The sequence below is a fragment of the Myotis nattereri genome (assembly GCF_964212035.1).
Source record: "Myotis nattereri genome assembly, chromosome: 1".
Taxonomy (NCBI): Eukaryota; Metazoa; Chordata; class Mammalia; order Chiroptera; family Vespertilionidae; genus Myotis; species Myotis nattereri.
The window spans coordinates 34,268,561-34,283,807 of NC_138075.1; the positions used below are offsets into that span (position 1 = coordinate 34,268,561).

Sequence of the window (15,247 nt, forward strand, 5' to 3'; positions counted from 1 at the left end):
ATTTAAATATTTATGTTTTGAGCTTGCAATGGTCATGTCCATCCTGGCCAATTACTTGTTTCCAGGTGTGACTGGCGGGCAATCAGTCTCCCAAGTCACTTAGACCTTACTTGGCATGCGTCTAAATTGCCTTTGTCTAGTCCCTTCCCCCATATATCAGTTGGGGACAGACTTGGAGTATTACACGTAACTTTTTGGAAAAGCTGAAAAAATGGCATGCCTATACTATTTGGTCTCCCCTTTCACTCCTTTCCTGTTAAATAATAACCAGGTTATTGCAACGGTATAAGGTGCACATACACTGATGTGAGAAAGAAACATTGATCGGTTGCCTTCCAGAGGTGCCCTGACGGGGGATTGAACCCACAACCTAGGTATGTGCCCTGACTGGGAATGGAACCAGCAACCTTTTGGTGTCCCAGACAATGCTCCAACCAAGCCTCCCAGCCAGGGCAACTAGGAAATCCTATATAATAAAAAATAAAAGGATAATATGAAAATCAACCGAATGGCAGAACAACCGGTCACTATGACATGCACTGACCACCAGGGGCAGATGCTCAATGCAGGAGCTGCCCCCTGGTGGTCAGTGCGCTCCCACATGGGGAGCACCGCTCAGCCAGAAGCCGGGGTCATGCAGCTGCGGTGTCCTGTGGGAGCCTCTCCTGCCTCCGTGGCAGTGCTAAGGGTACCTGACTGCCGGCTTAGGCCCACTCCCTATGGGAGGCTCTCAGACTGCAAGAAGGCTCCCCTGAAGGCTCCCAGACTGCGAGAGGGCACAGGCTGGGCTGAGGGACTCCCCTGCCCCCAGTGCACAAATTTCGTGCACCGGGCCTCTAGTATCTTAATAATAAGGATGAGTTTGACAGTTTCATAAACATCTATTCACAATAAATTCCAGAAATTTTAATACTGATCATGTCTTTGTTTCTTTAGGATTAATTCTAGCAGTTTTCAGATGTCCTCCAGTTGAAAGCTTTAAACACAAGCTTTCAAGAACTTAAGTGCTCCAAGAATTTAAGTTCTATTTCTTCGCCTTTACAATCACTGGGCTATCACTGTTTACTTGAAATCTACTGCTTAGCCCTAGCTTAGTATTATAAGCCACTACCACCTTAACCAGGACTGCTGCAACTTTTCTTGCTTTCATCCCACCATCAATTCTCCTGTAACGATCTTTCTAAGTTAAATAATACACCTAAATTCAAAATTTTCCTATGACTTCCCATCAAAGTAAAAACCCAAGTCTTGACCATCATCTAAAAAACTGGACATGATTTAATTGGGCTCGGCCCGCCTCCTACATAAAAACCTGCTACCTCTCTGACCTCCTTTCCTACCATTTCCCAATTCACTCTGCTTCTAACATTGGCCTGCTTTCTCTTCCTCACACACTCCCACCTCAGGGCCTTTGCACTTAACAGTTCCTTCTGACTGTCCCGGTGATATCACATGATTAGCTTCTTTGCTTAATTAATTTCGGTTCAAATATCATCCTACAAAAGATTCCACCACTACCTTTACAAAAATAGCACTCTACTACAATCACTATATTTCCCTGTATACTGCTGTATTTGTCTTCAAAGTACTAATTACTTCAAAGTACTAGTTCATTCATGTATTTTTATTGTTGGTTTCACCCCAGAAGAATATAAACTTAATGACAGTAGGTGTTTGTTTTCTCTGTTTTGGCTCACTGCTATTTTCTCAGCAGCTAGAAGAAAAAGAAACTGGCACAGGAAGTGCCTGGTAATCATATGAATAACAAAAGTAAAGGAAGTGCTAAATACCAATTGTTTTCTCAATTAACATGAGGTAAATACTATGAGATTTCATTTTCCAATATATACTGAAATACAGGGGCTATTGAATTTTACAGTGATTTGGAAGGAATTGACCAAATTCCAATAACAAACTGAACTTGCTGTTTTAGGGTCCTAAAAAATCTGAATTAAAACTATATTTCATGATAATAATTTGGTTAATTTGGTGCTGCTTTTCTTTCTGAGCTTAATTTTGGAAAATATATGTATTTTTAAATTAATATTGTGATTTAATACTCTTAAAGTCCTTACTACGAAAGACTATTCTGGAATCAGCTGCATAATTACATTTCCTTAGTGACTTTGTAATCTCGTGAGCATTTACTCTAGACTAAACAGCCTCATTCAGCTGCCCTGTGTCTGACTGTCGATGAAAGAAGCTTGTTTGACAACTGCTTCAAGCAGAAACATAATTTTTCCATGATTGCATAAAAAAGATGTAAAACTTACCAGACTACAGCCAAACTGAAATTTTAAGCAAGAAGTTCATGTTAGATGTGTGAGTTGATTTCTAATTCAATGCCAAAAAAAACCCCCCAAAAAAACAGATACTAAAGACATTCTGCTGTCATGGCCAGCAAAAAAGAGTTAACTTAGTAATACCCTCATAATTAAAACAAAGTGTAATATATGTTATATATTATAAACACACACAAACTGCAATCATTTTTGTGATATTTGTATTTTTCCATGTTCTTTGATTTTTCTAAAACTAAGATCTAAACTTAATTAGACAGCATCAAAACAAAACAAGCATAAAACAAAGCAAACACCTTTTCTTCATTCTTACGCAATCCATTATAATCAGTCAACAGGTAAAGACCTTGACCACAAAAAACAGAAATGTCTTCAATATGAGTAAACAAACAAACAAACAAAAATCATCACTTAACAGTCAACATGATAATGATGAAACACTCAAAGCATTCACACACACTCAAAATCAGAAACAAAAAAAAAATGGCGATTACCAGAATTATGCAACACCAGATCAAAAAGCTCTAGCCAAATGTAATAAAATATGAAACTGAACTTAGAGATAAAGCTTTTAAAAGAAAAAATTCATTTTTTCAGATGACTGACTTTCAAATAAAACTCCAGATATTCACCTAATAGAACAATCGAAATTATTAGAGCTCAGTAAAGCAGCTTGACACAAAATAAAAGTATATTTAAGCAAGAACCAGATAGAAAACATAATGAAAATTTTGTAACAACATTACAAGCAGCAGCTGGCGTCAGCGTGCCCCAAACCTATCCCAAGACCTGGCACTAGAATCAGCCTGCCTTGCTTCATACCTGGGCTTCTCCTGGGCACTTCCTAGCCCAATACAAATAGCAGCCATCTACTGATTCTCTGTAGCTCCTTTTGGGTGGCCCCAGGCAGTGGCTGACTTTGCACTTTTGGGGAGACTCCAGAGCCAGTGCACCCAGTGGACAGCTTCAGACCATGCCAGATTACAACTCTACACATCCACAAGCGACACACTCAAGGGGCAGACTCAGTGAGCACCAAAGCCCCTCTGAAGCAAGTCCTGCTTCACAGGGGTGTTTCTTGCACAGCAGCTCTCCCACTGTAGTCACAGCTGGTCTTCACAGCCAATCGGCCTGGAGGTCAATTCCTCCCAGTGATGCCAACAGCAATCAAGGTTCAACTACAACAAGAGTGCACACAGGGGCATACCTGGAGTGCCCAGCTCAGGTGACTGGGGAGGCTGAGCCACTGGGCCTTACAAGACACCCACTACACAAAGCCATTCTACCAATTCCAGAAGACATAGCAGCTCTACTTAATACATAGAAACAAATACAGGGAAGCAGCCAAAACGAGGAGACAAAGAAAATGTCACAAGTGTAAGAAATGGAAGAAAGCAAACTACTAGATACAGAGTTCAAAACAATGATTATTAGGTTGTTCAAGGATCTTAATGAGAGCTTCAAGGGACTTTGACTTTCAAAGATCTTAGTGAGAATTTCAAAGATATGAAAAAGGACCAGCCAGAAATGAAGGATACACTAACTGAAATGAAGAATAATTTACAGGGAATCAACAGTAGAGTAGAGTATGCTGAGAATCGAATCAGCAATTTGGAATATGAGGAAGCAAAAATATACCCAATCAGAAGAGCAAAAAAAAAAAAGAATCCAAAAATATGAAGATAGTATAAGGAGGCCCTGGGACAACTTCAAGTGTACCAACATTTGCATCATGGGGGTGCCAGAAGAGAGACAGCAAGATATTGAAAACCTATTTGAAGAAATAATGACAGAAAAATTCCCCATACCTGGTGAAAGAAATAGATATACAAGCCCAGGAAACACAAAGAACCCCAAACAACAGGAACCCAAAGAAGCCCACACCAAGTCACATCATAATTAAAATGGCAAGGGTTAAAGACAAAGAGAGAATCTTAAAAACAGCAAAGCAAAGCAAAGGGGGAGGAGGAGGTTGAGGAGGAAGAAGAGGAGGAGGAGGAGGAGGAAAAAGACAAAAAAATATGAACAACAAAATAGCAATAAATATATATCTATCAACAATTGAATCTAAAAATCAAAATACGTGAACAAGAAATTTAATGAACAAATAAACTGATGAATAAAATAGAATCAGAGACATGGTAACATGAAACAGACTGAGGAATCTGAGAGGGAAGGGGTGGGGGTGGGAAGAGATTAACCAAAGATCTTATATGCATATATGCCTTACCCATAGACACAGATAATAGGGTGGTGGAGGCCTGGGGTGGAGTGAGAACCAGGTGGAGGGGAGCAATAGGGGAAGAATGGGGGACATTTGTAATACTTTCAACAATAAAGATTTTTTTAAAAGATAACTGAAAAATATACAGCCTGCTTAAAGATCATATTTTATCTCATAAAACAAGTTTTTCCTTATTTCTATAATATGCTCACAAATGAACAGCTCATGTTAAATAAAGCACATATCTATTTAAAATAATAATGATAGCTGATTAAATAATTTTGAAATTGATGAATGAAGTTGATAAATGCTTATAACTTATATCAGTTAAGGAAATAATTCTTCTTTGGGTGGAAGGTAGTAAAATATTCACTAGAAAGCCAGTTGATGATTACAAAGACAGTCTCATGGTGCCAATCAATGAGACTTTACTAACCACTAAAGTCATAGTCTGGGGAATTTCAATTAGCAGTTAAGTTTTCCCAATGCTTGTTCCCACTGGCACAGAATTAATAAAACATATTTACATATTGCCTTCAGCAAATCCAAAAAGTACTGCCAGTGCAATCTTAACTATAACTATATATTCATAATACCCTCCTGAATGAGAGATTCTCATTTAGTCTTCATCTACTGCTCAAGTTTAACTAACTTTAGGAAAGATCGCAGTAAAAACCACCTAAAACCTCATAGCAATATACTTTTGATTTCATCCTTTATCAAAGTTATACATGAGGACAAAAACATAGATTTTAGGAGGCATTCTCCCAAGACCTTATGTCACCCGCTCCCAAAATTATATAATTAAAATTATTTTGAAAGTGCTTGCATCCACATTTTGCACCAACTAAAGTGAAAGTACAAGTGTATTATTCTTAACTTCATGCCATAAAGATTTCAGAGCAGATATAAGAAAATGGAAATAAGGTAGTTAATTTATTTTCTATTTGCCTCTAAAGAAATTAAACTTGTTCCCTCTGTAGAATAACATAATATAAAATGGAATAGAAAAAGAAAGAGGATATAAGCTAGAGGGGAGAACTGGCTGTAAAGGGATAACTGGGGCTTATTAGATACAATCTTCTAGCAAAGATGTGGACTAACTCTTGGGACAGGTATGTAACAATTACACCTTTAGTCAACTGAAGTTAATATTCCTTGTACCTTAAGAGCAGCACCTTTGAGGATACCAAATCATTCTCTGAAGAGTCACTTCATAGGGCAACTTCTCCAATCTCTCTCTAAATATTTCTGAAAATTATAGTAGGTAAATTATAGTATGTAAATTATAGTATGCATTCTTAGATCTAGAATAATAGGAAAAAAAGTAAGAAAGCCTATGGCTTCAAATAATATTGCTTTTTAAAATCTAATCTGGCAAATTCTGCCTATTATTTGGAGTATTTAAATCCTGTGCTATCCAATATGATAGCCACAAGCCATGTGTTTATTTAAATCATACTGAATTCTAAACCGTGTCCAGCACAGCCAGGGGTGAACTCTATCAAGCCTTGTTTTGGCAAAACTTGCTGCACCCCCAGCCTCCCACATCCCTCAGCTACCTAGGACTGCAGGGTCAGACAATTAGTATAAGGTCAAGCTTGCATACATCCATAGCCTTTGGCCATAACCATGCTGAGAGGACAGAATATTTCCATCACTTCAGAAAGTTTTATTGGATGGTGTTTGTTCAAAACATGTGCATTTAATGTGATTACTGACATAATTAATATTAAATCTACCACCATATTATTTGTTTCCTAATTGTCCCATTTATTTTTTGCCCCCCCTTTCCTGCCCTCCATTTCATTAATGGAGTATTTCTATGACTTTATTATTTTCTCTGATACTGAATTATTGACTATCCCACTTTGTTTTACATTTTTAGTAGTTGTTCTAGGGTTTATATTAAACATCTTTAACTTATTACAGTCTATCTCCAGATACAATTACATCACTTCACACATAGTATAAGAACATTTCAATAGCAGAGTTTTTTTTACCCCTCTTCCTAACCTTTGTATGAATTGTTATCATACATTTTACTTGTGCATTGTTATTATGCAAGGCAATTTCTATTATCTTTCAAATGTAATTTTGATAAAAAAATTATTGGAAAATCAGCTTGTAACAGAGGAGTACTATTTTAAATACTTATTTTCACATGCATAAAAGTAAAGATTTTAAGAGATAAGATATCAATGTCTATTTCACTTATAACTTTTTACATCATACAACCTTATATTGTCTGTCTCCTTTAGGCCAATTTTTCGATGAATTTGTTATCTCAAACTCAAATGGCGTTTTAGATTTTGTTTCACATTCCCCTGGCTTCATGCTGGGAGATCATAGGACATTAAGAGAACACAGAACTAAAGAAAACATAAGATCTACCAAGTCGCAAATAAGTAAATTAGCTATCATTTTAATAGTAATTTGACCTTGGAGCCTCCGTGTTCATATGCAAAATACCATGCATCATCTTCAAGACTTTGGTTTTGATTTTGAAGACCATATTGATTTTATCTATTTCATCTATCTTGTTTTTGCTGTTAGGATCTTTTTTTAGTTACTTGGTTTCATAGTAACATTTATTTTCTATTCACATTATAACTTTACATTACTTTATTTTGTTAGAAAACAGCTAATTCTGGATCATCTTTTCATTCAATAATCTATGTTGAAACATCACAACAAAATAGACTTGCTCCATCCAACAAAGTCTGTGCCTGTATACAAATACCTACCCGTACCCCTGAGAAAGACTGTGATCATCTCTAAACCTCACAAAAGACACAATCCCACATTCATTTTCAAAATGGATGCATATAACTTTTGAGCCACTGGCTAGCTCTACAATATATCTTTTCACAAAATATATTTTGTGGCTCATTTTTCATAATACTGTTTCATACAGCAGACAGTGAGTAAATCTACTCTTTTTCATGGTAAGGAGCTCAACTCTCTTATTTTTACTGGCTTACTACTGACTAAATTAAACCCCTCTTTCTAAAAAATATGCAGTGAGTTGAAAATGAACAGCTACTTTAGTAAGGCTGCCAAGGAAAGCCTTAAAAAGGAACTAATACAATCCAATCTCTATCTCAAAAAATAACTAACGAAATCATCAAAAAAATTTATTAACTTAGTATTAAGCACCATTCCTTTTTTTTATTGATTTCAGAGAGGAAGGGAGAAGGAGAGACAGAAACATCAATGATGAGAGAGAATCACTGATCTGCTGCCTCCTGCATGCCCAACACTGGGGATTGAGCCCACAACCTGGGCATGTGCCCTCACCAGGAATCAAACTGTGACCTCCTGGTTCATAGGTAGATGCTCAAAAATTGAGCCACACCAACCGGGCAATGCACCATCTATAATAATAAAAGGGTAATATGCTAATTAGACCAGACATCCTCCCTGACAAAGCCGGAGCCGGAGGGAAGACAGCCTGGGTCCCAGGTGCCTGCATGCAGCCTGGGGGAAGCCAGCCCGGGTCCTGGGTGCCTGCCAGTGGCCGGAGGAGGAAAGCCGGGGTCCCAGGTGCTGGAGGGAAGCCGGTGCCGACAGCCGGGGATGGGGGTGGTGGGGGTGGGGGGGAGGAAGAAAGGCCTACTCTTGCACAAATTTTTGCGCACCAGGCCTCTAGTTCTTTTTTATAAAAGAGTATAAAATTCCATAAATTCAAATTTAATAACATTAAAGTGTCAGCTCAAAATGGTAAAAACAAAGCACTAATCATCAACTACTCAATGAGAAGTTCTTTTGGGCACTTACCCAAGTCTTCCTAGCATCTCAAACTCAGGAACTTGTGGTCCACATGTCTCTACTTGCAATGGCTGGTATTCATATAGAGCTTCTTCAAGCTTTTGAATAGGTGCTAATGAAATATGCTGACTCTGTTAGAAAAATGAAGGAAAGAATACCTCTTAATATTATTTTCATATTAATACTTAATTGAATCATTTTTAAAAATGGACTAACTTCCTTACATTAAAAATAGTACCCATTATGTCTGCTATTCCATGGGTACAATTCATTATATTACTGAAATCCACATCACATAATTAACAAATAGTCATTGCCATGTGATTTACATGAGCCAACAATTCTATTTCTACAAAAGTAATGAAAGTAGGTGCCGAAACCGGTTTGGCTCAGTGGATAGAGCGTCGGCCTGCGGACTGAAAGGTCCCAGGTTCGATTCCGGTCAAGGGCATGTACCTGGGTTGCGGGCATATCCCCAGTGGGAGATGTGCAGGAGGCAGCTGATCGATGTTTCTCTCTCATCGATGTTCCTAACTCTCTATCTCTCTCTCTTCCTTTCTGTAAAAAATCAATAAAATATATTTAAAAAAAAAAAAAAAAAAAAAAAAAAAAAAAAAGAAAGTAGGATCTCAAACAGATATCTGTACACTCATGTCCATAGCAGCATTATTCAGAATAGCCAAAAGGTAGAAGCTACCCATGGAAGAGCAAACTTAATGGATACTATTGATAGATGAATAAACAAAATGCGGTATATATACATAATGGAATATTATTCAGCCTTACAAATTTTTTTGAAGCATGCTAGAACATGAATGAAGCTTGAAGACATGAGGCTAAGTAAAATAAGCCAGTGACAAAAGGACAAATATTGTATAATTCCGATTCTGTGGAATTTCTAATGTAGTAAAATTCATCGAGCCAGAGAGTAGAATGATGGTTGCCAGAGGCTAGGGGGAGCCAAGAGATGGGTGTTAGTCTTTAATGGGTGTAGAGTTTTAGTTGGAAAAGATAAAAGACTCTGGAGATAAACAATGGTGATGAATGCACAACAATGCGAATGCATGTATTGCTAAGAACTATATACTTAGAAATTATTAAAATTATAAATTTTATACTATATATATTTTACCACAATTTTTAAAGATGAGTTTTAAATATTCTGATTTACTCATTTATCTTACTGGAAAAATATACAGGAAACAGAAAAAAGTGAAATATCTGGAAAACTTCATTAACATTATTTTAACAATTTACCTTCATATGTTACACAGCCTTTTTAAATAAACATGAAACTGGCAAGCTAAATCTTATACTATTTCACAGTAATCCAATTTCTAAAAAAGTGAATCTATCTATAGTGCACTACACAGGTTAAAAAGAGGGCTGCCTGCAATCAGAGTACGTGCCCTGACAGGGAATTGAACCATGACAACCTGGTTCATAGGATAACACTTAACCACTGAGCCACGCCAGCGGGGCTCCTGCCTATTTTTTAACTGGACTATTTGTTTGTTTGGTGGAGCATTGCCCTGTATACCAAAAGGTTGCAGGTTCAATTCCCAGTCAGGGCATATACCTAAGTTGCAGGTTAAATCCCCAGTCTGAGCACAGACTAGAGGCAGCTGACTGATCTCTCTCTCTCTCTCTCTCTCTCTCTCTCTCTCTCTCCCTCCCTCCCTCCCTCCCTCCCTCTCCACCCCCCACTCCCCCGCAAAAAATCAATAAACATATCCTCAGGTGAGGATTAAAAAGTAAAGATAAAAGAATTTGTATCTAGAATATATACAAAGTAATGTTATAACTGAAGAAAAATTTTAAGTCCAAAAAAATTTATCTAGTGGGAAAAAGATTTTAATAGACATTTTACCAAAGGAAATATACAAATGGCTAATGAGAACATGGAAAGATGCTCGATTCCAAAATGGTGGTGAAAGCTACACTGACACTCTCCCAGAACCAAACTGGAAATATAACTAAAACACAGAAAAAACACCCTGAAAAATCAACTGAAGACTAGCTGGAGAGAACCCTGATAACCAAGGACATAAAATGGAGACCACATAGAGACTGGTAATAAGTGCGGAGGTGCAAAAGGGCTGGCTGGGCTCCCACAGGCAGTAGCTGAAGTTCTGGAGAGAGATCTCAGGTGTGGGGGGTTCCCACTGAGAACTAAGAGGGTGCCCGCATTTGCAGCTGTCTCTCGCTGGCAGACAGCAGCCTTGCTGCTTTTCACAGCCATATGTTATGTAGGCACCTTTCTCAGTTCTGGTGCTCTGGGCTAGGGGGCCCAGCTTGGGGTTTAGACACCAGAGTTCTCAGTGGGAACCCCTCCGCAGTTGAGATATCTCTCTGGGACTTCAGCTGCTGCCTGTGGTAGCCCAGCCAGCCCTTTCATGCCTCTGCCCTTCCTACCAGTCTCTAGAGGTCTCCACTTTCTGTCCTTGGTTATCAGTGTTCTCTCCAGGTAGTCCTCAGCTGATTTTTCAGGGTGTTTCTTCTGTATTTTTGTTGTATTTCCAGTTTGGCCCTGGGAGAGTGTCAATATTGCTTCTACTTACTCTGCCACCATTTTGGAATCCAGTATTTCTTGTCTTTTAAAATATGGTGCCCAATAGTTAGATTACCAACTTTCCCAAAAAATTTTACTTCTCAAAGAAAACAAGCTTTTCCAGAATTCAAGGTTTCATCCTGAATACACTAAAAACAGCAGTAAATTTTTCTAGCTCTTCAATAATGATCAGTTCCATTCAAATATTTAACTTATGCTTTAAAACATCAAAGAATAATTTATATAACCACTTAGTTGGGCTTAAGCTTATTGTTAAATAAATTAAAAGTCAAATAGCCTAAAAGAGTTGTACTCTCACTTGCCCAAGCCAAGTCTCCAAAACTATTTCTATCAATTGTCCCTAATGTCATCAAAATCTTTTGATTGCACTGAAGTTACTTTAAAGCTTTATTAAATAAATGTATTTGCAATCCCATCTCTACAACATATACCATTTAGTCTTCAAATTATCACAGACAAAAAATAACCTCTTTAATAATACATCCACTTGCCAAGCTGATATGGCTCAGTAGTTGAGTGTCAACCCACGAACCAGGAGGTCACAGCTTCATTCCCAGTCAGGGCACATGCCAGGGTTGCAGGCTTGATCCCCAGTAGGGGGCATGCAGGAAGCAGCCGATCAATGATTCTCTCCCATCATTAATGTTTCTATCTCTCCCTCTCCTTTCCTCTCTCAGAAATCAATAAAAACATTTAAAATAATAATAGTAATAGTAATAATAATACATCAATTCTGTTTTGCAATTCTTATTGTTACACCAATATAAACTATTCCTTGAGAAAAAAACTTCAAAAATAAAATGTAGGATATTTAGAAACTTAAAATGTTATAGGAAAATGAGGAAATAATATATATTTTAAAAGATTAATATCATTAAAGTATCTCAAATATAATTACAACCTAACCCTGCATGTTTAAAAAAAGATTTCTATAAATTCCTTTGCATTGGAGTAGAACTATTATGGCTCATATGGAAACTAAATGCAACAATATCTTTGTGGACACATATACAACTGACTTTCAAAAGGCCAAGTGTTTGCCTGGCTGATGTGGCTCAATAGTTGAACAATGGCCCGTGCACCAAGAGGTCACCAGTTTGATTCCCAGTTGGGGCACATGTCCGAGTTGCGGGCTCGATCCCAAATAGGGGCCATGCAAGAGGTGGCCAGTCGATAATTCTCTCATCAATGTTTCTATCTTTCTCTCCCTCTCCCTTCCTCTCTCTCTAAAATCAATAAAAATATTTTAATGGAATAAGATCTGTACATTAAAAAGAAAAAAAGCCAAGCATCTCAAACTATATAGGTGAACATGTAATAAAAAGCCATAGCATTTTCTCCTGCTTTTATGTGTTGTGACTATTACTGCATTCATACAGATTTATCTCCCCCCAAATGCAATAGACAAAAAGGAATTAATTATCTCTGCCTCAGATAGTTCTACACCTAAAACATTCAAAAGAGATCCAAATGTTACCCAGAAAGGTCCTAAATGATGTGACTGACTCAAGTTCAACATAGCTGTAGTAGTAAAGTCACATCTTACACAAAGAGTAGGTTCTAAAGTTAGAGTAAGGCAAAAACTGTTCAAAATAACCCCTCAAAAATCCTTAACATAGTCCATGAAGTATACTTTACATTGTTCTGTGTAATATCTTTGTATAAATCCAATTCAGATAGGTTTTCCCTAGCATTGGAATAGATTACTGTTCTGTGGAAAACCAGATAAAGTAGTTGGCTTCCTTTTGGCAACCATGTTGTTTTGAAAACACTTTACTAGGGGAAGAGAAGAATTCTTTGCTATTTTTTTCTCCCTAGTTTGGTGTTTTTTTCAACTTTAGTTGAATTCAAATAAGTTAAATGTACAAATGATATGAGTCTGCTAAACATGACAGGTATTTGAATGTTCATTCAATTAAATTTATAAAGAAAAAATGACATTTGAGATGGGCTATAAAGACTGAATGGGGCTGAAATGTGGGGGGAGAAGTGGGGAATAGCATTTGCAGTGAAGGGAATTTCAATACCAAGAGTAACTTTAGCATAGTAGTGAAAATAGGAGCCAGAATATCAATGATAAAAGAAATAAGAAACACTGAGTGAACTTGACTACTGTTTTCATCAAATCATAAGGCAAAATGAAAATAGGGAGATGGCAGTACCTTTAAGAAAAGGTAGAATCCAAAGAAGAGATTGTGTTTATTTTGTTTGTTTTTGTTGTTCTAGGTTTTATTCTTCCCTGAGCACTGATAAATGAGGCAGTGTTGAAAATAAGTTATTATTTTTACATTCTTTCTCTGATGCTTGTCTTGCTACTGAACCACCATTTGTTGCCAAGAGGACAGAATGTCCAGCAAATCGTATCTGTTTCTATAAAAAGATCAGAAAAGAAAAACATCAAGGAGTCTATTTGGAGAGACAAAACCTGTCTCCTTAAAAGAGCCTACATTAATTTTAAGAAAAACAGTACTTGCCAAAATTTTAAAAACAACTTTTGAGGCATATTGGATTTTAGCTTATTTTTAGTAATTACAAAAAATAGCTTCCAAGAAAGAATTCTTATCTTGGCACTTTAAGTGAACTTTTCTCTAACCAACAGCAATTACAACTTATACATAAATCTAAATTTCTAAATGTGATAAAATATGAAAATTACTTTATATAAAATTCTCTGAAAGTATTATTATTATATAAATAAAACAAAAAACAGCATATCATAAAATTAGTAATCTTCTGAAGCAAAAATATTTTTCAGTGAAAAGTTAGCAAAAAGCTTAGATCTAAACTCTGTGCCTACTACAGTGCCTACGAATGTTTGTTCCATAAATGAACAAATGTTTTGTAAGGATACAAAAGTATCCAACTCTCTCCAATCCCCTACTCCAGGCTATACCCCCAAAGAACTACATAAAAAATCTCCTGATTCTATTTGAGGTAAATTAACTATAGATTGGGTCATTATTGTGCCATTCCCATTGTAGAAAATAAGTAGACAACTAAGCCAAGCTGCAACTGACTTTATTCTTCTTCTGTCTTAAAAGGACACAGCAAATATTATAAACTAGAGGCCTGGTGCACAAAATTCGTGCACTGGGGGGGGGGGGGGCGCGGGTAGTTGTCCCTCAGCCCAGCCTGTGCCCTTTCACAGTCTGGGAGCCCTCAGGGGCTGTCTGACTGGCGGGGAGCGGGCCTAAGCCGGCAGTCAGACATCCTTAGCACTGCTGTGGAGGCGGGAGAGGTTCCCACCGCCGCCGCTGCGCTCACCAGCCATGATCCCGGCTTCTGCTTAAGCGGTGCTCCCCCTGTGGGAGAACACTGACCACCAGGGAGCAGTTCCTACGTTGAGTGTTTGCCCCCTGGTGGTCAGTTCGCATCATAGCAACCAGTCATTCTGCCATTCGGTCTATTTGCATATTAGCCTTTTATTATATAGGACTAGAGGCCCGATACACAAAATTCGTGCAAGAGTAGGCCTTCGCAGCCACGGCAGCTGCCTTGATCCCTTCCTCACATCTGCAGCTGCAGCCCCGGCTTCATCCCAGAAGGATGTCTGGAAGGACATCCGGTCTAATTAGCATATTACACTTTTATTATTATAGATACCCTAACCATTCTAAACTGCCTTCCACACACATCACCACCACTGCTGCCGCCGCCTTCACAAAACCACCATGCAATTAAATCTGGACTGTAAATGCAGAATAGAATAGTGAGGATTCCCTGATTCTCTTTCACTTGCAATTTCACATAAATTATCACGCACATATGGAATGTAATTATTAGCAGTGGAATTCCATGGAAAGAACACAGAAATAATTATTGAATATTTACTATATGCCATGGTAGGCACTATATATACATTACAGATAATTATTATTTTGCCTGTTTTATAGGAAAAGAAAGTGAAGTTTTTCAAGGCCAAATAATCTACCCAGGTTTTAAACCCTATACTGCCGGAATGCACCAAACACTTTTCTATAACAGGACTACAGTATGAAAAATCATTTATCTAACATTCAGCAGATACTAGGCACTGTGAAGGTATGATAGAAAGGATATGCCACCACAAGAACTGATTCTATTTTCAAGCTTTTAATATATATTTATATTTATTAGAAAGTGTTCATTTTAAAATATTAGCATATAAGTGCTTTTTCAATTAGTATAGAAGTACTAGTTCATTAAAACATAACATTTTTTAGAAAATATTCACACTTAATTTTTTCATAGTAGATTTAAATTGGTGCAAATTTCACCTGTACTGAGATATGTGCTTCATCTTTTTTTTTTAATCCTGTTTCACTGATTTTATAGAGAAGTAGGGAGAGAGAAACATCAACCAGTTGCCAACCAACTGAGCCACTCGGCCAGGGCTGTGCT

At 37.4% G+C, this 15,247-nt stretch overlaps 1 protein-coding gene across 5 annotated transcripts in view; it reads right to left on the reverse strand.

Moving 5' to 3' along the window:
- The window catches only part of MNAT1 (MNAT1 component of CDK activating kinase), a 217,440-nt gene that overhangs the window by 63,700 nt on the left and 138,493 nt on the right, over positions 1-15,247 (reverse strand). For 3 of the 5 annotated variants that reach the window (XM_081090423.1, XM_081090424.1, XM_081090426.1), the window contains exon 7: positions 8,305-8,426. In XM_081090423.1, the coding sequence (XP_080946549.1) occupies positions 8,305-8,426 (122 nt within the window). Of the gene's footprint in view, positions 1-5,688; positions 5,776-8,304; positions 8,427-13,029; positions 13,238-15,247 lie in introns of those variants that run through there. The other 2 variants (XR_013995958.1, XM_081090425.1) reach the window with 2 other exon arrangements.